Below are 24,604 nucleotides of genomic sequence, written 5' to 3'. Positions count from 1 at the left end.
CTTTGTCATTCTAGGAAGAGAATGAGCTGGCCAGAAGTTGTAAGTGTCCCGATCTGGCAGCTTTGCTTCTCACTGTAAATGTACAACATGGGCTTCTGGGAACAAGTAGATCTCCCACACAGCTTGCCTACAGAAGGAGTTCATCAGCCAAATAGAGTGAGTACCCACCTCTCTGATCTTATTTTCAAATTAATGAACTGTCTCTCTGATTTTTACAGTCTCTGAGAGTTTTGTACCTTTGTATATGTCCCAGAAAAAAGATGTACTAATTCTTGATGTGCTGACAAATTAGGAATCTGAGACTGCAAATCAGCCTGAACCCTGAGAATTCACCAGAGTAATGTCATCCCCCTGAGGATGTGCCTGGGTCTGGGTCGACATCAGCCTTCCCCAGTGATAGGCTTCTTCTCTGTGTGCTTCTCTGATCTTCAGTATTCCTTAAGGGTGGGACCATGTCTGACGCTGCTTTGATTCTGAGTCATCCTCTTTCACCATGTAGGCCTCAAAATCATTTTGGTTTTTAACAGATTTGTTCCTTGATTTCTTCCACTTTCATTCAATCACATCAAAATAGTTAACATCTATTTGGGGATTAAGTCAGATGCAACAGACACAGTCTATGAAGCAGTTTGTAAAATGAAACATCAATAATTTTACTATGTTAACTTCATTTCTTACTTTGGCCTGTGATCACCAGTGATCCTCAAATAAGCCCATTAACTGGGGATGTCCCTCCAAACTACACTTCTAACTGAAGAATGAGAAAAGAAAATATTGTGAACTCCTTCCCAGAGGGAGACAATTTCATCTCCAGTGGTTTCTCGGTCAGTCAGATTCTTTCATCTGTAATGGGACATGGCAAACTTTTTCTTCAAAGACCCACACAGTGAATACTTTAAACTCTGTGGCCACACAGTCTCCCATGGTAGCTACACAACTCTGCCACTATAGTGAATGTAGCCGTGGACAACATGTAACCAAAGGGTGGCTATGTTCCAGTAAAACTTTGTTTAAGGACATTGAAATAGGAGTTTTATATAAATTTAATGGGCCACAAAACAGTAATCTTTTTTGGTTTATTTCCAACCATTCAGAAATGTAAAAACCATTCTTATTCTTAGCTCAGGAGACACACTAGCAGCTGGTGGATCTGTCCCTTGCTCCATAGCGATGAACACCGGCAGTGATTCACTATACATCTGTGAGTATGATATCTTTGAAACATTGCCTTACCAACTATGAGAATTATGACCTATAAATGGTTCTTAAATTCATAGGTGGCACACTTAAATTCTTATGGGAAAAATATTTTCAGTAAAATTAAACAATGGTCAGCACACACACACACACACACACACACACAGATATTTTACATATCTTAAACCCAAAATAGTGGGTAGTATGGAATATATTTCTTTGTTTTTCTATGTAATACATTTCTAACTACCTTCCCTGTTTAGGAAAAAAAAAACAGTAAGATCAATAAAATAACAGTAAGTTTGTTTTGCTTTAACAGTCTGTCTGCTGAGACTTTTTTCAATGTCTTTTATCCATCCAAATGTTCAATGTCTTTCTCATTGTAAGATTAATATTCGTACAATCTCATCTCCTTGATCCCACCATAGTCCAAGAACTTGGACATTTGATACATTAAAAGCATTGGATTTTCTTTCTTTAACCTAATGCATGTATTTATATATTTTTCAATGCCCCCTCCCCCACATGCAAGTTATTATAGCACTGCCTGCCTATGACAACTTTCTAGGCGAGCCTAAGAAAATTTCTAAGGCTTTATTTTCCTTCTTTTGTTTGTTTCAACTTGTATTGTGTACATCTTTACTCATGCACTTTCTCCTTTAACTCCTCTTTTTACTTCCAACAACGGCGTCCCTCCTTTTCTGTTGTCCACAACAGGTACCACTTGCATGATGCATATACCCAAACTACATTTTGCAGCTATGGGAAAGGTCCCCCAGCATCATATCCCCAAATAGTACATAGGGGTTCACTGTACCATTCCCTCTTTCTTGTGTGTGTTTTAGGCTTTAAAATGTCTGTGATTGCAAGTTTTAGAAAAATGGAGCACACATTCCTATGCTGTAGACTTGGACACAAGAGGAATTTGTGGTTGGGAAGAAATTAGCGTATTTATATGCCACACCTGTGTGTCTTTGTTCACACTGCTCCCTCTGCTTGGCATGCCCTCCCCAAATTCTCTTCTGATAAAATTTCCTTCAACCTCCAAGGTCCAGGCAAGAACCTGAGGGAAGCATCCCTGCCAAGCAGAGCTAATGACTGTCTCCTTTGCATTCCCAAAGCATCTCATACATCCCCATTAAAGCACTTACCATTGCATTGTGGTTAGTTGTTTATGTAGCTATCCCGTTCTGGCCACCCATCCCCCAAGTCAATGGCAACTCATCTTCCCCCCCACCACCCTCCTACACAGCCCCAGTGCCTAATACAGTACCTGGAATAAGGTATCAAGAAAGCATTCATTGGAAATACTGAGGGCAGTTTCCCAACTTCCATCAGCACCCTTAAACTTCCTCCTCCCCCACAAAATTAACAGACAATCTAAGTAAAAATGCAACTTCAGAACAAGTACCTAAGGCCTTCTTTGAAGGAGACTGCCACTCCTAACTGTTCTTTAAAGGAATTTGAACATCAACCCGGCAGAAAAATGCAACGTTATCTTAACACCACAAAATAAAATAGTACATGGCACTTCCCAGTTTTCAAAGTACTACTTTCACCATTTATTGTTGTTATTTGATCCACTAATCCTTGGTAAGACAGTTGTATCCTCATTTTTCAGACACTCAAGGAAATAAACGTGACATCTCCAAGATTAGAGCTGGTGACAGTTCTGGGCCTAAAACCCTTAACTTATTTATTGACCTATCCACTCTCCTGTAATCCATGAATGCTAGGCTCTGTATTTGTGGAGGTTTATTTTTTCCCCCACCTTTGGTAGGTTTTTTCCCCCTATTATTAATGGTGGCATTAGACCGTGGCTCTGTGTTCTAAAAATATATTCCAAACAAAATCATTTGGGCAGATTCACATTATGAAAAGACGGAGTCAAATATACCCCACTTGTGTTAGTACTGCTCTATGACTCTGCCGTAAGTACTTATTGACTAAAGGATTTCCAGTGAATTGTCGACTGTTCAGAAAATGGCATGCCATGCATTTCTGAAAATAGAAATATGTAATCTATTATCTAAAAAAATTCACTCATGAGGAAGCACTACTATTTATAGGTCAAGTACAAGAGCTTGATTTTCTCTTCTTTTATAATTCGTCTTTCCTAAACTATTAAATTTAGATTACTTATCACATTAGCAGGCTCTTCACTTAAATATGCTCTTAGTTCCTCTACATAATTCTGTATGATTTAACCATCACTTCAATTCTCTTACTATTTATTGCAAGCAATTCTTCTAATATTAGTACATATCATTTTCGAGTAAATAGGGCACTGCCTGCCAAAAAAATCTTGCTACTGTGTGGTAATTGAAAGTAAAGATTATTTCTCAGATATATTAATTTTTCAAATGAGCCACATTTAGCTTTTCTCAAATTACTTAATTCTTTTCAACAAAGGCCTGTAATAGTAAAGTATTCAGAGCATGTCACATTTCAGATTTTCAAGTTTGATCTGGTTAGGGATCTGCTAATTGTAAAAATTTCAATATGGCAGAGCCCAAAATATTTCACACAAATGCAAATAGAGATGTCATGCAGATAGCTGCAAGACATGAATCACTGCCCTGCCGCATCCAACCCGAAAATTCAGAGGCAGTTCACTCTGCAAGATCTCTCTGCTTAGTTCTTAAAAGTTCAGAGGCATCACCTTTTAATCAGGGTAATAAAGTATAATTGCTAACATACTGTGTACTGTTTACTGCTAAACCCACAATCTGGACAAACAGAGAATTATGCTGTCAGCGCCTGGAAACAATTGCAGTCCGCAATCGTTAGACGGGGGCACCCTCCTTCGAGAGGGCTGCCGTGAGGAGTTAACAATGCTTTGTGGTTTTAATTTGTCAGAGTCAGGGTCTTTGCCCGGGACGCGGACACTCGGGGGGAAAAGCGGTCTCCCGCGTGACCTTCCTAACACAGACCTTGAGCAAGCGACTGCGGGGGCAGGAGCTGAGAATTTCAGCGAGGCACTTGCTTGACAGCTCCACTGGGTCCCTCACACTTTGCTTTCGCGAACAAAAAAGGAATGTTACTCCGCACCTGCCCTTCTTCCCCTCACCCCTCCTTAAAACTTAAATTGCATGCACCCCTACGGTCTGAACTGCAAGAAGAAAGGTACGAAGCTACCCTTCTGTCCCGTGAGGCCGCTGTAAAATCTCCCCCACACACACACACCCGCCCCCAGAGCGCAGCCTGCAGCGGCTGGCCGACGGGTGGGCGCGCGCGGGGGGCCACGAGAAGGGGAGGGAGGGCCGGCTGGCGCTGCCCCTGCACCCCACTGCGCTGCCTTTTCTCCACCACGTGCGAGAATCTCGTGCAGGTGGCGCGCGCCGACGGGAGGCGGGGGGCTGGGTGAGCCCCCAGCCCCCGGCCGGGACGCGGCCCCTCTCAGCTCTCCCACCCCCCAACACCCGACGCTGCGCCCAGGTGAGGGGCAGGGGCGGCGCCGCAGCGCCCCAGCCCGGCGTGGGGGGTGGGGGGAGTGCTGCCCGAGCTACCTTTTATCCAGGCAGGCGATCCACTCGGCTGAGGAGGAAGAATGGGCCGCGTGCGCAGCGACCATGTTGGGCNGAATGTCAGTGTATATATTTTTCATACAGCGAATGCCGCTAAAATGGCTGCTGCCTCTGTTTCCTTAGAAACCCATTAGTCTTCCTCGGCGGTTGTCAAAACTTGCTGGCGGTTTCTTGCTCACCTTTCCCGTTTCCCCTTTCAAAAGGGATGAGGAGGAAGGTTATCATGGCTTAGAGCGGGAACGCCCACAGTAGTCGCCAAGTATAGAATCCAGGGGACAGTTTCTCCTGAAGAATGAGGAAGACCTGGGGTGGAATTGGGGGGGAAGAGGGGGGAGGTGCAGTGCAGGCACGTTGGAAGCAGGGAGGGGAAGCCAGTGGGCTAGAATGATCACCAGTAGTGGTGACTGAGGGAATGATAAACCGAAGTCTCTGGCCTTGACCTTGGTCCTGCTTGGGCTTCTATCACCTGCACGAAGAGAAGAAACACAGTTAAGAATGGGGAGTAATGGAGACAAGCAGAACTGAGGATTGGGGTCCGGGCGCCAAGATCCCAAGTCATTTGGGCAAACTTGGATGGTTGGCCCCACAGGCCACTCTTTCCTTGGCTGGAGTGTTGAATGGGTGAGTAGTCACTTGAGCCTGTCCCTGGTAGGTGTGCACAACAAATGTTATGCCTAGAAGTTGTTCCGTTACGTTCTGCCAAAAATCAAATTAAGCTCTAACCGTTGTTTAGGAATTTGGGGACAAGTTAAATCTTTTGGACTACTACCAAACACTGTTTTGATATTTATGCTGTACATTTAAGACTAGATAATGGAGAAAGAGACATAACACCGCTAACTTCACTTTGGTTTTTTTTCTCTCCTACCCTCCCTCACTCCCCTGCTCAGAGGAGGTTCAAGGAGACTGGAGAATGAAACAGCAGGTGCATTCTGGGAGGCTTTTGTCCGAATAAAACTCCTCCAAAGAATTTGCTGTTTTCCCTCTGCTTATTCCCTCAGCCACACCTCCCTGCTCTGCACTTGTCCCCAGTTGACCTCCATCCTATTAATTTCTATCATGTTTTTAGGTAAGTAACATTTAAAATGCCACACTATACAAAGAGTACCAAAGGCATTTCTGTTGTTGCTTTTATTTCTGATAGAAGTATGAGGGAGGAAATGGGTTTCTTATATTTACTAAGATTTATTTACAAAGAGCTCTTGAGAACATTTCAAGGTTACCAAATGCTCTCTCGAAATGCCATTACTCAAGAATAAATGTAAGGAGCTAGAGGGAAAAAATGACTGCATATGATGTGTCATTACCAGGGTCTCTGAGTTGACATGGTTTTTGGCCATAATACTAATAATAGTCACAATTTATTGAATATCCACCAAGTGTCAGAGGCTATGCATTCAGAGTTCCCTTCTATTAAGCTGAGTCAGAAGGCTAGCTGCCCAGGCCACTACTCCACAAAAAGGGACCAATATCTTTGGAAATGAAATAGAGAAAATTATATTTATCAGTACTTTGAGGGAGAGTGTTGTTTGGGTTGGAAGGAAGACATTGATGAGCTACTTGGCTTGGCAGTGAGAGCCCAAGAAGTCAAATATGCATTCTAAGGAGCATAGGTCTAATGAACTGCAAGGCATCTGTTTTGCTCTATGGGGACCCTGCCTTTCCTCAAAATAGAAGTTGAAGAATTATTTAAAGGAGAGCCCAGCTACTGGCCTGGCGGTTCCTGAACCAGACCCAGGTCTGATTCCAAAGCCCTTGCACTTCAGAGATGGAGTCACTGGTTAGGTCAAAAGAATCAAGAGTAGAAGGAAAGTAAAAAATGACTGAATAAGAATAAAATGGTTATAATTTTTTTACATAAAAATAGAGAAACTTGTGAGGAAGAAGAATAGAGACCCTTAAAAACATCTGTTATAAGTTTACTGTTCTACAACTTACTCTTGTGGTCTAAAAGGGATTTGACTGCTGGTCAAGAACTATAGAAGTAAATGGGGCACCTGGGTGGCTCAGTCAGTTAAAGGGCCGACTTCAGCTCAAGTCATGATCTCACAGTTCGTGGGTTCGAGCCCCACATTGGGCTCTGTGCTGACAGCTCAGAGCCTGAAGCCTGCTTCAGATTCTGTGTCTCCCTCTCTCTCTGGCCCTCCCCCGCTCACTCTCTGTGTGTCTCTCTCTCAAAAATAAATAAACATTAAAAAATTTTTAAAAACTGGGCATTCTAAAAAAAAAAAAAGAACTACAGAAGTAAAGAAGATGCTGTTGCATGATTATCCTATTATGAAAAGGAAGAAAGTAAGGGATTTTCTTTGGTTTTGATGGGAAAGGCATAGAACCAGAGAATATGTATTCTTTTTCTTTCTTTGAAAGAATGCAAATCAAGCCAGACTAAAAAAGACCCTATACTCTATGATTTCGTTTAGATAAAATGTCCAGAAAAGACAAGTCTATAGAAACAGAAAGTAGATTAGGGATTGCCTAGGTCTGGGGGGTGGGAATGGGGAGTGACTGCAAATGGGCCCAAGAAATCTTAGAATGTTGGAGATGTGCTAAAATTGGCTTGTTGTAATGAATGCACAACTTGTAAATTTAACAATAATCATAGGTATATTTAAAATGAGTGAATTTTATGGTATGCAAATTGTATCTCAAATAAAACTGAAAAAGTAAATAATAATTTAAAAAGTAATAAACCTGTTTGGTAGGAGAAATAAAAAGAACATGTATTGATCTTTTGAAGGAAAATAAAGAAAAGTATAGGAGAAAAAGTAAAAGTTACCCCAATTTCCACCACCTAGAGATAAAAATTTATCTTTAATACTTTAGAGCATTTTATTCTAAATTTTATATTTGAAAAAGAAACAATCATACATACACCCATAAAAACATTCATATAACTAGCTGCTTACATTCAATCATATATACAGTTGACCCTTGAATCACGTCAGGATTAGGGACACTGATATACACACCACACAATCTCCACCCTTTCACCACTCCTTCCCCACCATCCCCACCTCCATGCTGTCAAATCTGCATATAATTTTTGACTCCCCCAAAACTGTTTTACTAATAATCTAATGTTGACCAGAGGCCTTAGCAATCTCAGTCAGCTAACGCTCATTATGCATGTGTATTGTGCACTATATTCTTACAATAAAGTAAACCACAGGAAAGAAAATACTAGTAAGAAGATCATAAGGAAGAGAAAGTACATTTACTGTACTGTCTGTATTGATCAAAATAAATCTTCATGTAAGTGGACCCCCTGTAGTTCAAACCCAAGTTGTTCAAGGGTCAACTATATATGTGTATAGATACATGCATTCATACAAACTTGAAAGCACTAGCATTTTATGTTATTTTTTCTATTTGGAATGGAAAAGTGCCTTACATGTTTAAAACAAACCTCATCAAAAAATTTAATAGCGGGGCACCCGGGTGGCTCAGTTGGTTAAGCATCTGACTTCGGCTTAGGTCATGATCTCACCGCATGTGGATTTGAGCCCCATGTCGGGCTCTGTGCTGACAACTCAGAACCTGGAGCCTGCTTCAGATTCTGTGTCTCCATCTCTCTGCCACTCACACTCTGTCTCTCTGTCTCTCTGTCTCTCTCTCTCTCAAAAATGAATAAATGTTAAAGAAATTGTTTTTAATTTAATAGCTACAAAATGTTCTAATATATGAATATAATTTACTTAAAGTATCTCCCTTTGAGGCCTGTTTTTTCATTGGCAAAAAATATTTGTTTAATCTCCTTCCTATAGATTAGAGAATTTCTTTAAGAGAGAGCTGAGATCTGGGGGAAAGGGAGAGAGGCAAACCATGAGAGACTCTTGAATGCTGACAAAAACTGAGGACTGATGGATGTGGGGGGGAGGGGGGATGGGCATGGAGGAGGGCACTCATGGGGATGAGCACTGAGTGTTATGTGGAAACTAATTTGACAATAAACTATTTGTAAAAAAAAAAAAAAAGAGAGAGAGCTGAGATCTTCACTGAAGATCTCCAATGAGATAAGGATTGGTTATAAGACCCAAGTTCATTAATGACAGTTATTACTAGTTGTAGAACTTTGAATGAGTTACTTAATGTCCAAGTTCCATTTTGTTCATCTGAGCAGAGGTTCGGGGTTAGGAATTTGAGAGATGGTTGAGATTAAGCTGCAGCTCCATCCTCTACAGTTTGACCTTAAATTACTTGGCCTAAGACCTTATTTCATCATCAATAAAGTGGAGACATTAATGGTATTATACATAAATATGATGGTTNATATTATATTATATTATATTATATTATATTATATTATATTATTTTATATTATAGTTAAATATAGATAAATAGCATCTGCCCTCTGCATTTCATGGGAACCTGGTGACAATCAATTGAGATTGTTAATATTAACGGGTCTTTGGCTATGTGGGATATAAAGGATGCGTCTGCCTCCATGAGAAACACTAAAGTTTCCTGAGGACTATTTTAGACTTCATCTCACAATCTTTTCTCCATTCACTCTATGCTCTCCTGGTTCTGTCATTCTTCAAATAAAAATAAATACATACCCACTGAGTAGTTATTGTATGTAACAAAGAGATCAATAGCACAGTAATAGAAGCAGAGTAGGGTCCCACATTTTTCCAGTCCTTGGAATTCTATCATAGGTTAGACATTCATTAGGCATGCCCATGTTTGTGTATAGGGAGAATCTGATTCACTCTGTTTTAGCTACCTCACTGGAAGGTGGGTTATAAAAACATATCCATCACTCTTGCTGGTGATACAATCAATTTATTGAAGAAGAGGACTTACCCCTATTGCGAAGAAATTCACAAATTCTCTCCCTGATCTGTAGATTCCAGGTCTGGAGTCAGACGTGAATTCCGCATGCCCTTGACTTTAGGGAACTGTTCTGTGAGTGGCCCGTTGAAGTCACTCACCCCCACCCTTGGTGGTAGGAATCACAACACAGCTCTCACCAAGAAAATACTCCTTAGGAATCCTCCTTCAGTTTCCACTTCCTAGACATTGTTATTTTCTCCTGCGATGAAAAGTTTTAGATTTTCATCTAAAATCTAAAGAGCTCATCTTTGGAGCTCATCTTTGTCTTCTTTGGTATTTAGATTAAAGGCCTGCATCTTGGCACCTCACTCTAGAATTTCCTATCTATCCTAGTTTGGTGCCTCAGGTGAAACTTGAATTTAGCATCTGTGACAGTCTAGTGAAAACAGAACAAGCCAACTTCCTTTTCCATACCTTCAACATTAATGCCTACTCAGCCAAGACAATTGCCTTTCCCAGGAAAGACTATTCACCTGGGAGTTGTAAGGACTACAGCAGGAATACCACGCTCATTAGGAAAGTGTAGCTCATGTGGTCTCCTAAGCTTTCCAAAGAAGAAATGCATAATTAAAATTATCTGATCAGGAGACACCTATTTTGTGAGTTGTAATAAACAAACATTGTGGTCTTGATTTAAAACTTGGAAGATTTGTCAATTTGGGGGAGCGTATTTGGATTAAAATCTTAAAACAATAGGCAGGGATAGGAAAGTGGCTAACATTTTGGTTATGATAACATAAAAATTTTATCAATAAGGCAAAGTCACAAATGACGCATTTTTAGAACCTCAATATTAGGCTTCTTTTTGAGTTTTAAAAGCAGAATTGTTTGTTTTTGGTATTTGTATCGTGATAGTATGTAAGAGCCAATTAGAGAGGAATTAGCTATGCAGTTCTAATTGCACTTTAGATATATCCAATTTGGGGGCACTGGAATTAAAGTAAACGATGAAATATTGTGAAAAACAAGGAAAAAATAGGCTTGGGATTATGTAGTGACTGCCTTCCAATTTCCAGATTCATAATGAAATAATGAAAATTTTAAGTTGTCTGTTTTTATATCCCCTAAAAAGAGGCTATGTGTGTTAATAGTCTTATAAAGAAAGGTAAATTGTATAGTCAAGAGACATAGTTAAAATGAACCTTATCAAAAAAATTTTATTCAGAGATAAAATGTATAACTTAATTATGGCAGTAAGTCCTAAAAGAGAAGAAAAGTCTTGTGCTCCAAAAGTAAAATTATATTCTAGAGAAGGACACTGACCTCTATAAAGAAAACTGGCAGTTATTTGTATTAGTTCATGTATGAACTCCCTGCCTAAGGGGAATTGGTAATGAAAGAGTTTGAAAGCTCCACCTGGCCTTGTTTTCCAAAGGGACAGATTCTCTGCAACCAAGAACTGTGAAAATCATTGATAGGCAAATCACTCTGCTCTAAATCAGGAGCAAGTACTAACCAGGTTCAACACCCCACCGATGGGGTTTTGGGGTGATGGTTGGGGGGTTTAGAGCTGACAGCCAAGAAAGAATTCTTGAAGACATCTTTGGTGCAAAAAGGTGATTTTATTAATGCACAGGGCCAGGACTCGTGGGCAGAAAGAGCTGCATTGGGGTTGTGACAGGTAACTGATCATATACCTTCGGGTTGGGAAGGGGTTAGGGATAGAGTAAGTCTCAAGGCGTTTTGGAAGCAAGGTTTCCAGGACCTTGAGTGGCTAGCTGCTGATAGGAGAATGCCATTTACTACCATTTAGTAAAACCTCAGTCATGAGACCCTTCAGATGTCTATTAGGGGGCCATAAGCTTGTATGATTGCCAGCATATATCTTGGGGAAGTTGAGATAAAGGAAGTTTCCAAAGGAATTTTTATATGTTAAAGTAGACTTACAGGGTCCTGGGGGTCAGGATAATGTTTTGTCCCTAGCAAAGTGTCACCATCAAGCAGCTGAGCTCCGAGAGGGAGGTCACTGCCTGTTTCAAGGACTTGTCAATGGGCTGTAGGCAGTCAGGGAATTTAAGTTTTCATTTGCCCTAGTTCTCCACACCACCATGGCAAGCACTAAACTGCTTACATCTTGATGAGGGTGATATTAGGGCACCAGGAAATAGAGTCTATAGGTTTCTGGAGATTAGGCTATGGATAAGATTGCCTTTTTCTTGCAGTTTACTGAGTTATCCGTCAACTGAAGGAGAGTTCTGTCCTGCATGACTGTGATCTCTATCAGCCACCATCTGCTTTCTTTCCTTTCCCCTGTTCTTGGGCAGCCAGGAGTGCTAAGGAATATCACACATATCCTACCTGTGGATGCAGTGGTGGGGGGTGCTGTTAGCCTGTACTTTGCCCTCAGCTTGCCCCAGACTCGCTCATCACTACCAGAGCCAGAGCCTTCCTCACCTAAACATTAATGCCCCCCTATATGTGGAAGTGTACTGTATGCCACTTGTTCAAGTTGAGTTGGTTAGACAGGCAGTAATGAACTTAGTTAAATAGTTTAGAGTGAGGAAAATGTCACCACATCACAGCATTAGTCTTAGGCCCATTTTCTAGTGGAGTATATCTATTTTGGTGAAACAAGCTACCATTGCTTTTTGATATTATGCAATTCAGAAAATCTCTTTGTTATTATACGCATTTCTCACATTAATAGAGAAAAATTACCATGAAAACAATTTCAAGTGAATTACAGCCACCCAACATTTGTTACAATCTCCTTTTCATCTGTAATCCAATATGGGCTCCAACATTTCAAAAACAGATTACTTCATATAGTGGAGTCCATAGAGAAAATAAGCACAGAAATGAGTTTGTGACTAAACATCTTATTGATTATATTAAACCAAAAGCATGCATAATTTGAAGAAGGTAAACAGAGAATTGCCATTTAAAGTGAGACATAAAATTTTAACTGGACAATAAAATAATAAAGGGTTGAGCTGTTTTGCTTAGGAGTCCCAATTCTTACATTTAAAAAAATATGGTAGTGCCATGCTATTAAAGAAGATACATTTATTGGCATTTCTGGGTTAGAAGTACTAGTTTAGTTCCAGAGGCAGAAAATAAGTCAGGAAGCTTAGGAAGAGGTCAAGAGGCAAAGACAGGATTCTTTACCTGCCAGGACTCTGCAGGGCAAAGGGGACCACGCCTTTTCAGCTCTCCAAGTCCACCACAGGGAGATTCCAACTCTGTCAGCTCTTTCCTCTGCCTGGTGGCCCTGGGGCTTTGCAGCTGTGATTCTGGGAGCTCTGCACCAACTCTGGGAGCTGCACAATTTAAACCTTGGAAATGGAGCCTTCCCCTCAGGTGAACCTGGGCCCTGACCTATTTATGATAGGTATGTCTGTGTCTAAGATAACCCCACTGCCACACAGTCAGCTGCCTCCCAACAGAAGGTTCATTTCTTTATATCATTAATTCAACTAGTCATTCCAGTTAGTAAATATTTAGTGAGCTCCTACAAATGTGCCAGGCATTATGCTAGGCACTAAGGAAAGAGCAGAGAACAGATAAATGTCCTACTTGCATGGAATATTGTAGTGGGGCAAATAGATATAAGCAAATTAACACATAAATATATGTCCAGTGGGGACATGCTATGAAGGACAATTAAGAAAAAAAGCGGGGGGGGCCTGGGTGGCTTAGTCGGTTAAGTGTCTGACTTTCACTTAGGTCATGATCTCGCGGTTCGTGGGTTCGAGCCCCGCGTCGGGCTCTGTGCTGGCTGCCAGCTCAGTGCCTGGAGCCTGTTTCAGTCTGTGACTCCCTCTCTCTCTGACCCTCCCCTGTTCACACTGTCTCTCTCTCTCCTAGAAATAAATAAAAATATTTTAAAAAAAAGAAAAAAGAAAAATAAGGGGGTACACAGATGGAAAAGGGGCTTCTATTTGATATAGTCAGAAAAGAACTCCCTGATAAGGTGACATCTGAGCAGAGCTTAGGGACCTTTCTATACACCACCTGTCTCATCCCCAGCCACTTGCTCCTCCTTGGCTGCCAGAGCAACTAGCAGACTGCATGCAGACCCCTGTGGTTTCCCTGCCTGAGGATCACTGGCCGCAGGTCTAGAATATCTGACTCCTCTCCCCATTCCTCTCCAAACTCAGCTGAAATGCCAAACTGCAGGGCTTTGTCTCCTGAGCAACCGCCAATGGGCCTAAAGTATGAAATAGAGAAATGCAGGGGATCCCCCTGAGTGAACTGTGACCAGTGGGAGACAAGAGATTGGAGGATATTGGGCAGATAAACGTCCCCTCCCTTTTTCCCTGTGATAAACTGTTTCAATATATGATTTCTCCATTCAGCCTGCCCAAAGTCAATCTGTGTGGCCAAGCCTATGTGCTTATTGAGGGCTATAGTTTGGATTGTGTTCTCCAAAAAATATGTTGAAGTCTTAAACCCAGTACCTTATTGAAGGGAGGGTCATTGCAGATGTAATTGAGTTAAGATGAGGTCATCAGGGCAGGCCCTAAACTAGTATGATTCATGTCCTTATGAGAAGAAAAGACAGAAACACAGAGGGAGAAGACAGCCATGTGATGACAGCGACCAAGGTTGGAATGATGCATCTACCAGCCAAGGAACACCAAGGATTGCCAGCAAACACCAGAAGCTAGAAGAGACGATGAAGGATCTCCCCTACAGGTTTCAGAGGGCATGTGGCCCTGCCAACATCTTGATTTTGGATTTCTAGCCTCCAGAGCTGCAAGACAACAAATTTCTATTGTTTTAGGTGATGCTGTTTGTGGTACTTTGTTACAGTAGCCCTAGGATACAAATATACTGAGTGACCACGTGGGATTTACCTCCCAAATAGAGGTAAAGTCCCCCACTAACAGTGCTTAAGTCCATGCCTGAGGCTCTGTTTTCCAGAGAGCTGTGACTGTGACAACCAAAGACCTGAATAAAATGAAAGATGATATTTGAGGACAGAGATTACAGAGGGAAGACTCAGTGCAAAGGTGGCAGCATGCTTGATGTGTTAGAGGACCAGGAAGAAAGCTAATGTGTTTGGAGAATGAATAAGGGGAAGAGTGTCAAGAAGTGAAGTCAAAGAGGGAGCCGAAGAAGACACCATGCCTAGGGCCTCATGGACCATAGAAAAGACTTTGGATTTTTTTAAACAATGTATTATTGAGATATAATTTACACTTAGAAGTAAAATGAACAAATCTTAAGGGTATGGGTTTGTGAATTTTTTTTTACATATTGCTTTGGTTTGAATATGTCCCCCAAATTGCATGTGTTAAAACCTAACGCCCCCAGGTGATGATATTGAGGTTGGGCCTCTGGAAGGTGATTAAGTCATGAGGGCAGATATATTATAAAGGAAAGCCAAAGGAACTCCCTTGTCTCCTTCTGCCATGTGAAGACACAGGACGTCTGCCATTTGGAAGAAGATCATCACCATTCTGGTACCCTGACCTCAGACTTCCAGCCTCCAGAACTGTGAGAAATAAATTTCCATTGTTAACAAGCTATCCATCTCTGGTATTTTGTCATAGCAATCCGAATGGGCTAAGATACATACATATAGCCCAATGTGACTATCATCCAGGTCAAAATATGGAACATTTCTATCACCCCGAAATACCCTCCTATCTTCCAGTCAATATAACTTATCAATCCTGGGGTGATCACTGCTCTCACTTTTATCACTACAGATTGGTTTTACCTGATTTTGAAGATGAAGTAAATGGAATCATATAGTATATACTGCTTGTGCTCAAAATGATGCTTTTGAGATTCATCCAGTTGCTGCATAGAGGATTCACTTATTTTTATTGCTGCATAGTATTCTACTGCCTGGGTCACAATTTGTTTCCTGTTCTCCTGGTTATTTGCCGTTTAGGCATATACTGAAAGAAGCTGCTAAAAACATTTATATACTCTTCTTTTTTGGGACATTTGCCATCATTTATTTTGGTATAAACCCAGGACTGTACTTTCTGGGTCATTAGGGGTAGGTTTATATCAATTTTATTAGGTTTTCAAAGTGATTGCCCTCTTTTATACTCCCACCAACAATGTATGAGAGTCTCAGTTACTTTACATCCTCATCAACACTTAGAGTTGTCAATCTGTTTGATTTCAAGTGTGTATGTCATGATATTTCATTGTGCTTTTAATATGCATTTTCCTGATGTCTAATGATGAGCTCCTTTTCATATGCTCATTAATCATTTAGACATCTTCTTTTATGAAGTGCTTGTTCAAGTCTTTTGTCCACATTTTATGTTTTTGCTAAGGCCACATCCCATTTCCAAAATCTGTATTAGTTAATCTGTAGTTATGTATAAATTACTGGACAGCTGAAAGCAACAAACCTTTATTGTCTCACAGAATCTCTGGGGATCAGGAACCTGAGAGCAGCATGGCTGGGTTCTGGCTCAGAGACTGAGGTTACAGGTGAGCTGTTGGCCAGGGTTTCAGTCATAGCAGAGCTCAACGAGAGCCAGAGACTGCACTTCTAAGTTCACTCACATATGCTTAACTGTGAATAAACTTATGATTTCTGTTAGGTCGGTGAAATGTTGAAAAGATTAAAGACTCCCACCTCTTGGTGCCCAGGATCTCAGTTTGAAAGAATCTATCTAAAAGAATAAATGGTGGCAAAGAAAGACCCAAAGTCCTGCAAGTAGTTGACAAGGACAGGGCAAGATGGGGGTGTTAGAAATCTAAAAATAGTCAGGCCCAAAGAAATGTAACTGTTTGAAATAGGTCACTTTCATTAAGCTCCCACTATCTCACTAAGGGTTTAAAAGAATAAATCGTGACAGAGCATTTATTATAGTCCTCCATAAATGGTCATTTGATCCAGCAACCTGACCTGGGGAACTCTATGCCAATATTAGAATCCACTATATGAAAAAAGCCACATGAAAATGCATTCATTGAAGATTACTCATTAGAAAACTAAACTGTGGAGTTGTTAAAGAAAATACAGAAGAATACCAAAAAGTTATTAAAAGTGGTTTTTGTGACTGCTTAAGATATACTATAATAGAAAAGACTTAGGGAGCGCCTGGGTGGTTCAGTAGGTAGAGCATCCGACTTTGGCTCAGGTCATGATCTCACAGCTTGTGGGCTTGAGCCCCGCATCAGGCTCTGTGCTGACAGCTCAGAGCCTGGAGTCTGCTTTGGAGTCTGCCTCCCCCTCTCTGCCCCTCTCCCACTCGCTCACTCTCTCTCTCTCAAAATAAGTAAACACAATAAAAAAAAAAAAGGAAATTCTTAGGACATAATATTAGGTGGAAAACTAGATGAAAATTGTAGCAATGTGATGTTACTTATAAATGCACATAAAAAATTGAGAAGCAAGAGCAAAGTATAATATTTGTATTAGAAATGACAGGGTAATGGGTAAATTCTCTCCCTACTTCCCAAATTTTCAATATATTTTTATAAGTTAAAATGTCTAATGTTACCAGTTGCCATCAGACATTAAACTTGATAAATGTTAAGTATAAATTATCTGAATTTTTTCCCAGTTCATTTATTTTCCTCAATTTTTTTGTGTGAAATCTTCAAACCTACAGAAAGGTTGTAAAATTATAACAACAAGTGCCTATATATCTTTCATCTAGATTCACCAGCTGTTACTACATTTGTTTTATTTCTCCATGTATAATACACCCACATATTTTGTTTTCTGAACATTTGAGAGTAAGTGGCAGACATTTTGACACCATGGTCTTAAATATTACAATACATATCTTCTCAGGAAAAGGGCATTCTTCTACCTTCTATAATTATCACATTCAAGAAACTTAACATTGATACAATTCTATTATGTAACCTAAATTTCATGTTCATATTTCTCCAATAAACCAAAGAAATTTCTTTTATGTCTTTGTTCTGCTTTACCCAATTCAAAGATCACACATTGCATTATACCTTTTTAGTCTCTTAGACTTAGATGTAAAACAGTCAGTGTTTTTCTTTTTTTTTTTTAATTCTTTCATGACACATTTTAAAAAGACTCTAGGCCAGTTATTTTGGAAAAAATCCTTCAGTTTAGTTGTGTCTCACTGTTTTCTCATAACTAAAAACTACCTGAATTTCGTGGCTAGCTTATCAATCTTATTTTGTGTTGAAAAGTATTACTCTTTCCGAAACTACCGATATTTTCATGTCCTATGAACAGAGGAAATCTTTAATGTGTTTTTTAACAGATTAAGCTGATATTTTTGGTGGTATGCTATTAGTTGGATTCAGATATGTACATCTGAAATTTATCATTTTGTCATCAAGAAAATAATAATCAAGAACATGTAGCTTGGGGCACCTGAGTGGCTCAGTCAGTTAAACGACAGACTTCAGCTCAGGTCATGATCTCATGGTTCATGGGTTCAAGCCCTGCATCAGGCTCTGTGCTGACAGCTCAGAGCCTGGAGCCTGCTTCGGATTCTGTGTCTCCCTCTCTCTCTGCCCCTCCCCTGCTCGCTCTCTCTCTCTCTCTCTCTCTCAAAAAGAAAAAGATAAACATTAAAAAAAAATTTTTTTTAAAGAACAGTTAGCTTAAGAAATCCAAGCATTTGAGAACCACTGTAAGTAGATTAATTTCCACAGCAGAAACTGAGGTCTGTCTGCTTTTTAAACACTTACAGCTTGACTAGGGAATGTTTCCTATTCTTTGTTTCCTTGTATTTCAGGCCAGCCTAAAAGCCAAACTGGGAGTCACTTGGTCATCAAATTGAAGATATGTGGTCACAATCCTAGAAGATAAAACCATTTGCTTAGCTACTGCTCAGCTGGAAGCAGTATGTGCACCTTCAAAATTGTCTTACTAGAACTTTTGAGACCTGAAAATACCTGATTTCTGAACTAAACAAGCAGAATCTATACAGAGGGAAGTCTAAATTACATTTATATCTTTGCCTGTCAAAGCTGCCAATAAATCACACAATTTGAATAAATAAAAGCTATGACAATAATGTTGCCTGGATAGTAAGTGCCTCTAATTTGAGACTTAAAAATCTGGGTTATATTTTTAGGAACAGCCTGCTGAAATTGCATCCACAGACATTGGCTTAACCCCAGGGATGATGAAGTTTTATGAACCCAGGCCATCGCTCTTACCTCTTTTGCCCATGACAGTTATTGCCAATTAATCATAGTGTTCTTTTCTATTAGCCTTGACACTGCCTCAGAAAATTTTTCAACACAGCACTATAGGCAACCACTGATAATAATTTTGAGGCAGTACATCACATAAGATCCTTATAACACTGAATAGAAATAAGAGTATTTTCTAAATCTGATCTAGGTTTTAGCTTCTCAACTTCACCTGCACATGAATAGCAAGGGCCTAGGATAATGTTTCTTATGAATGACCATAAGAAACTATGGACAACTATGGTTGTCTATGGACAACTGGTAAACCTGGTTTAAAAAAAATCTCATAATCAGAGCATGTTGACTAGGTAATAGGACAAGTGAAGGAAAAGAGAGTATTAGTTAGGGCTAACTATTTGCTGTGGTAAATTGACTTCGATCTATATAATAGCTGAAACAAAGTAGAAGAACTCTCATACATTGCTGATGATACAAAATGATACAGCTACTTTAGAATAAGTCTGTATGTTACTTATATATTTGCATATATAAGTAAGTTATATACACTTATGTAATACTTAAATATTTTAAAATTTTATTTATTTTTTATTTTTTTAATGTTTGTTTATTTGAGAGAGAGAGAGGGAGAGCATGAGTGGAGGGGTGGGCAGAGAGAGAGGAGACACACAATTGGAAGCAAGCTCCAGACTCTGAGCTGTCAGCACAGTGCCCAATGTGGGGTTCAAACTCAAGAACCATGAAATGATAACCTGAGCTGAAGTAGGATGCTTAACTGACTGAGCCACCCAGGCGCCCTACTTAAATAATATATTTTTTAAATAAAGTTAAATATACACTTGCAATATTGACCCAAAAACCTATATGTGAATATTTATACTGACTTTATTCATAATTATCAAAGGGGGAGACAGCCTCTTGTCTTTCAGTTGGTAAATGGATAAACAAAGTGTGGCATATCCATATAATGGAATACTACTCTGCAATAAAAGAAAAAATTACTGGTACACCCAGCAAGTTGTATAGATCTCAAATGCCTTATGCTAAGTAAAAGGAGAAAAGCTAGAAGAGCTGTATACCATATGACTCCATTTATAGGACATTCTGGAAAAGGCCAAGGTATAAAGACAGAAAACAAGTAGGAGGGTGCTAGGGCTGGATGTACATGGAGGTCTTGACTACAAAAGAAATTGTTTGAGTGATTGACCCATTGTGTATCTTGAGTGTAGTGGTAGTGTACAACTTCATGCTTTTGTCCAAATTCCTTGAACTGTACACTAAAAAACAACAAACTGTTACACTAAAAGAAATAATAAGCAATTGCATTTAAAAAATACAATAAATGAGACAGGACCTCTGCCGCACATTTTTCTTTTGAATCCTCTAGGATACTCTCTTGAGAAAATATCAGGGGTGTCTGGCTCAAGGTTACCCACAAGGGTGCAGTTAAGCCAGGTTGCACCCATCTCAAAACCCTACTTGAGCTTGAGGATCAATTTCCAAACTCACTCACAGGAGCACAGCATTAGTTCATCAATACATGAGCCCCTCACAACAGAGCTTCCCCTAGATCAAGTGATGAGAGAGAGCTCAAGCAGTGTCTTTTATAAGATAGTCTCAGACATAACATACCATCATTTTTGCCATATTCTATTGACCAACTCTGGCATAAGGTAGGTAGGGGGGAACGCCACAGGTTGTAAATCAGGACGTAGGGATTATTGATGCCATCTTGGAAGTTAGCTGTCATAAGTGGGGATCTCTGCATTTATAAATAAAGTATGCCAAACCATATTCAGGTTGTAATTTTATTGAATTGTAAAGGATTCCTTCATAGAACTTACAGGAACAGAAAACATTGATAAAGTGTTATTCCAACTAAGGAGAAACTCCTTAGCAACATGAAAATATCGGTTTAGTTATCTAGACTTAGAATCACAGTTTATTCAATGTCTATTTTTACTTCTGTATTTTAGATTTATTCAGCTGGTGAATGTGAAGAAAGGCCCACTTAACATTATCACAGGTATATGAGTCCATCAGAAAAACACACTTTTTGGACTCACACGTAGAGTAATTCCAGTAATAAGAAAATAGTTTATTAAATTAGAAGATTAGGCCAACCTAATCAGATAGTTTAATAGTAATTGTCTATTCTAGCCACGCCTGCAGAAATGGTATAGGTTGAAAAAAATGAAGGTGAATGTGTAGGCCAAATAAACATTTAAAGAAATCAAAGCCCTGTTTCTTTTTTTTTAAATTGTCTTAACGTTTATTTATTTTTGAGAGTGAGGGGGAGAGAGAGAGAGAGAAGGAAAGAAACAGAATGCGAGTGGGAGAGGGGCAGAGAGACAGAGACATAGAATTCAAAGCAGCCTCCGGGCTCTGGTCAGCACACAGCCCAATGCAGGACTCGAACTCACCAACCACGAGATCATGACCTGAGCCAAAGCTGGACACTTAACTGATTAAGCCACCCAGGTGCCCCTAGATTGAATTTTTTTTAATTATAAATGCTTTATGAATTTGTGGCAATTTCAAAATAAAGGCTAAAATTAAAATATAATGAAATGTCTCCTAGCACCTTAAAATTATTAATCACAATTATGATATTCTAGATTATAATATACACATTTGTTAAATGTCTTAGAAAATAGCATGATAGTCTTATTTATTTCATCTACAGATCACTATATAAAGAATACATATTTAACCATTGAAGTCCAGCCTTTCAAAGCTTCTTCAAACAAATACATTTTTGAGATGATTATGATCTCGTCTGGGTGTAGCCGTTACATTCTGGTTTTTATTATACTACTTATTGACCAGCCAGTTCACATATAACAGCTTTCATTTCTTCCTTATGGAAATAAACTTTCTTTTTTTTTTATAGTTTATTTATTTTTGAGACAGAGAGAGACAGAACATGAGTGGGGGAGGGGCAGACAGAGGGGGAGACACAGAATCTGAAACAGGCTCCAGGCTCTGAGCTGTTAGCACGGAGCCTGACGTGGGGCTCGAACCCACGAACCGTGAGATCATGACCTGAGCTGAAGTTGGACCCTTAACCGACTGAGCCACCCAGGCACCCCGGAAATAAACTTTCACTCAAAGGTGGAAAGGTATTAAAAGCACCAAATAGTCTTCCACCATGTTTTGTTTGCCCTGTGTCCTACTGATTCAGTATTCAATCAGAAAGGTTGTTGTTTTGTGAGGAAGGCAGTTGTCACATAATGTTTTAAGCTTATGTGAAGGTCTCTCACAGAACATCCCAGCCAGGTTTTGTGTTCCTGGGCTGTCTAAAAGGTTTAGATAAAATACACGGTGGGTCTGAGAGGTCTCCATTTGTTCTTCAGATTGGTGGTTGATATAGGAGCTGTGTGGGCTTAGAGGGGATTAATTTCTGGGTCTTCAAATTCTATATTATTCATGCTTAAATCTGATATATCTGAGAACATGTGCTTAATCAAGGCACTGTGCCCCGTCTCTCTCCCAGCTTCTCATTCCCAGCTCCTTACCCTACTTCATAAGATAAAGGCAAATGCCTCACTCATTCAGAATTCCAAGGGCACAAGGGCCTTCAGGGAAGCTACTTTGATCAAAGCAGTGATTTGTGTCTCAGCTGGATAATTTCAAGAAAGAGGAAATAAAAATCCCCACAAGTATTTCTGCTGATCAATATTACATTTTCAAGAATTCCAGACATCTATTGCAACTGAGTTAGTATTTTATATTTTCTTGTATATTCATTAAGACTCCTAAGAGAAAATTTGTAATTAACTCTTTCACAAAGATAATTAGTTAAGGAAAATCTATATTCCTTTTTTACTCAGATGTATTTCCTGTTTGTTCTTATTGGTTAACCACTTCATACCAATTTTATCCTGTGATGTGCTTATCATATGTATATTAGTTTAACAGGAATGGTTTGTGGATTCTACTGTAAACAGTCATTAAGACAACTTTTGAAAGCCCTATGCATAAAAATAGCTAATAATGTATTTTTGCCATTAATTTCCATAGAATCCAGTCACATTCTAGCAATAAGTAATATATATCTATTGATATACGTACTAATTTAAAGGAAAAAGATCCAACTCATTAAGAGATACAATTCTAGTAACACTTTATTATGTTTAAGAATTATTAAATTTAATAATACATTTATGTTATTATATTCAATTCTATCTAACAACTATGATGATAACTTAAATCCAGAAGAAAACTTAACATTCAGCTTTATCAATACAGGAAGCATATATTTTAAATATAAGCATATACATATTTTTTGTTGCAGAAAAGTGTAAGATAATTAATTTTTTTGTTTTGTTATGTTTTGTTTTCAATTTTTAAAATGTTTTTTTATTTATTTCTGAGAGAGAGAGACAGCATGAGCAGGGGAGGGTCAGAGAGAGAGGGAGACACAGAATCTGAAACAGGCCCCAGGCTCTGAGGTACCTTCAGCACAGAGCCTGACACAGGGCTGGAACCCACAAACCTGTGCCGACGTCAGACATTCAACCAACTGAGCCACCCAGGCACCCCAATGATTAATTTTTTTTAACTTTTAACTATAAAGAACAAAATTCTGTGGGTACAATAAAATGGAAATTCAAGTTCCAGGGGAAAGGAACAATGTACAATTTAAAATGTAAAATGTTAAATGTAAAATTTCCTAATATTAGAAAAGACACTGTTCATTTTTTATACTGAGATATAATTTACATATAACATTAGTTTTAGGTGTACAACACAATAATTCGATATATGTATGTATTGCAAAATGATCACCACAATAAATTTAGTTAACACCTGTCACCACACGTCATTATTAATTTTTTTTCTTGTGATGACCATTTTGAAGATCTACTGTGTTAGCAACTTTTATACAAATAATCTCATTATAGTTGCCAAGCTGTACATTACATTCCAATGACTTGTTTATTTTAAAACTAGAAATTTCTCTCTTTTGACCACTTTCATTCATTTTGCCCCCTCCCCTACTCCCCCACNTATGGTAACCAATCTGTGTTCTCTATCTGAGCTCAGAGTTTTTTAGATTCCATATATAAGTGAGATCACACAGTATTTGTTTTCCTCTGACTTATTTTGCTTAGCATAATATCCTCAAGATCTGTTTTATCACAATGACATGTTCATACATTTTTAGAAGTAATACAGTGCATATAAAGTTGCTCTCATAATTATATTGTATACATTGAGGAGTGACGTAGTAGGTTTTTGTTAAATTATCAATATTTACAATATGATTACATTCTTTGCTACTATTTAAATTTATGAAAAAAAGTTCAGATGTGAACATAAAACTGTGTGAGAAGTCACATTATTTTTCAAAATTATTTTAGGGAGTAAACAAGCAAAGAAAAGAAGTAAGAGAGGGAGGGAGAGAGAGAGAAAAGAAAGGAAGGGAAGGAAGGGGGTGAGGTTGGGAGAGAGACAGAGAAAAGGGAAAAGAAAGGAAAAAAGAAAGGGAAGGAAGGAGAAGAAAGAAAGAAAGAAAGAAAGAAAGAAAGAAAGAAAGAAAGAAAGAAAGAAAGAAAGAAAGAAAGAAAAGAAAGAAAGAAAGAAAGAAAGGAAGAGGAGGGAAGAACGAAGGAAGAAATAAAGGAAGAAAAACTCACTACTCTAATGAAGTGAAATAGATCAGTGGCTTCAGTATTCTGTACCTAGATCTACTGTAAAATCAGACATTTCTTTTCATTATTCCATTTGTCTTCATTTCGCCAAATATAAAATGGGCATGATAATAATTTTCCTTGTGGTCAGAGATGTGAGTGAATTCTTATATAAAAAAAACTATAGAATAGTAGCCACATTGTATGCTAAGTTACATGTGAACTGCTGACAGGTTAGAATTAAAAACATTCACTTACTTGTTCTTTTTATATTTGTTAGAATTTATTACAGCAGAATCTGAAAATAAATGACCAGCCACTGTCCAAGGGTTTTAAGAA

At 39.0% G+C, this 24,604-nt stretch overlaps 1 protein-coding gene and 1 long non-coding RNA gene across 5 annotated transcripts in view; one reads left to right on the top strand and one right to left on the bottom strand.

Moving 5' to 3' along the window:
* The window catches only part of RAPGEF4 (Rap guanine nucleotide exchange factor 4), a 288,709-nt gene extending 283,935 nt beyond the window's left edge, over positions 1-4,774 (bottom strand). For all 3 annotated transcript variants that reach the window (XM_077751097.1, XM_077751098.1, XM_077751106.1), the window contains exon 1: positions 4,707-4,774. In XM_077751097.1, coding sequence (XP_077607223.1) covers positions 4,707-4,771 — 65 coding nt within the window. In that variant the 5' untranslated portion in view covers positions 4,772-4,774. The remainder of the gene's footprint in view (positions 1-4,706) is intronic.
* A 316-nt stretch (positions 4,775-5,090) lies between these two features.
* LOC144220773 (uncharacterized) lies at positions 5,091-18,476 on the top strand. 2 transcript variants are annotated; one of them, XR_013331857.1, is made up of 3 exons: positions 5,091-5,345; positions 5,615-5,793; positions 18,209-18,476. It is a non-coding gene; the product is annotated as an uncharacterized LOC144220773 (long non-coding RNA). The 2 variants fall into 2 exon arrangements; XR_013331856.1 differs by lacking the exon at positions 18,209-18,476 and adding an exon at positions 14,056-15,026.
* Positions 18,477-24,604: the final 6,128 nt, after the last annotated feature.

Source organism: Crocuta crocuta, unplaced genomic scaffold (assembly GCF_008692635.1).
Source record: "Crocuta crocuta isolate KB4526 unplaced genomic scaffold, BGI_CrCroc_1.0 scaffold219, whole genome shotgun sequence".
NCBI lineage: Eukaryota > Metazoa > Chordata > Mammalia > Carnivora > Hyaenidae > Crocuta > Crocuta crocuta.
Note: the sequence above shows the minus strand (reverse complement) of the source record. Positions and strands in the feature narration are given on the sequence as shown.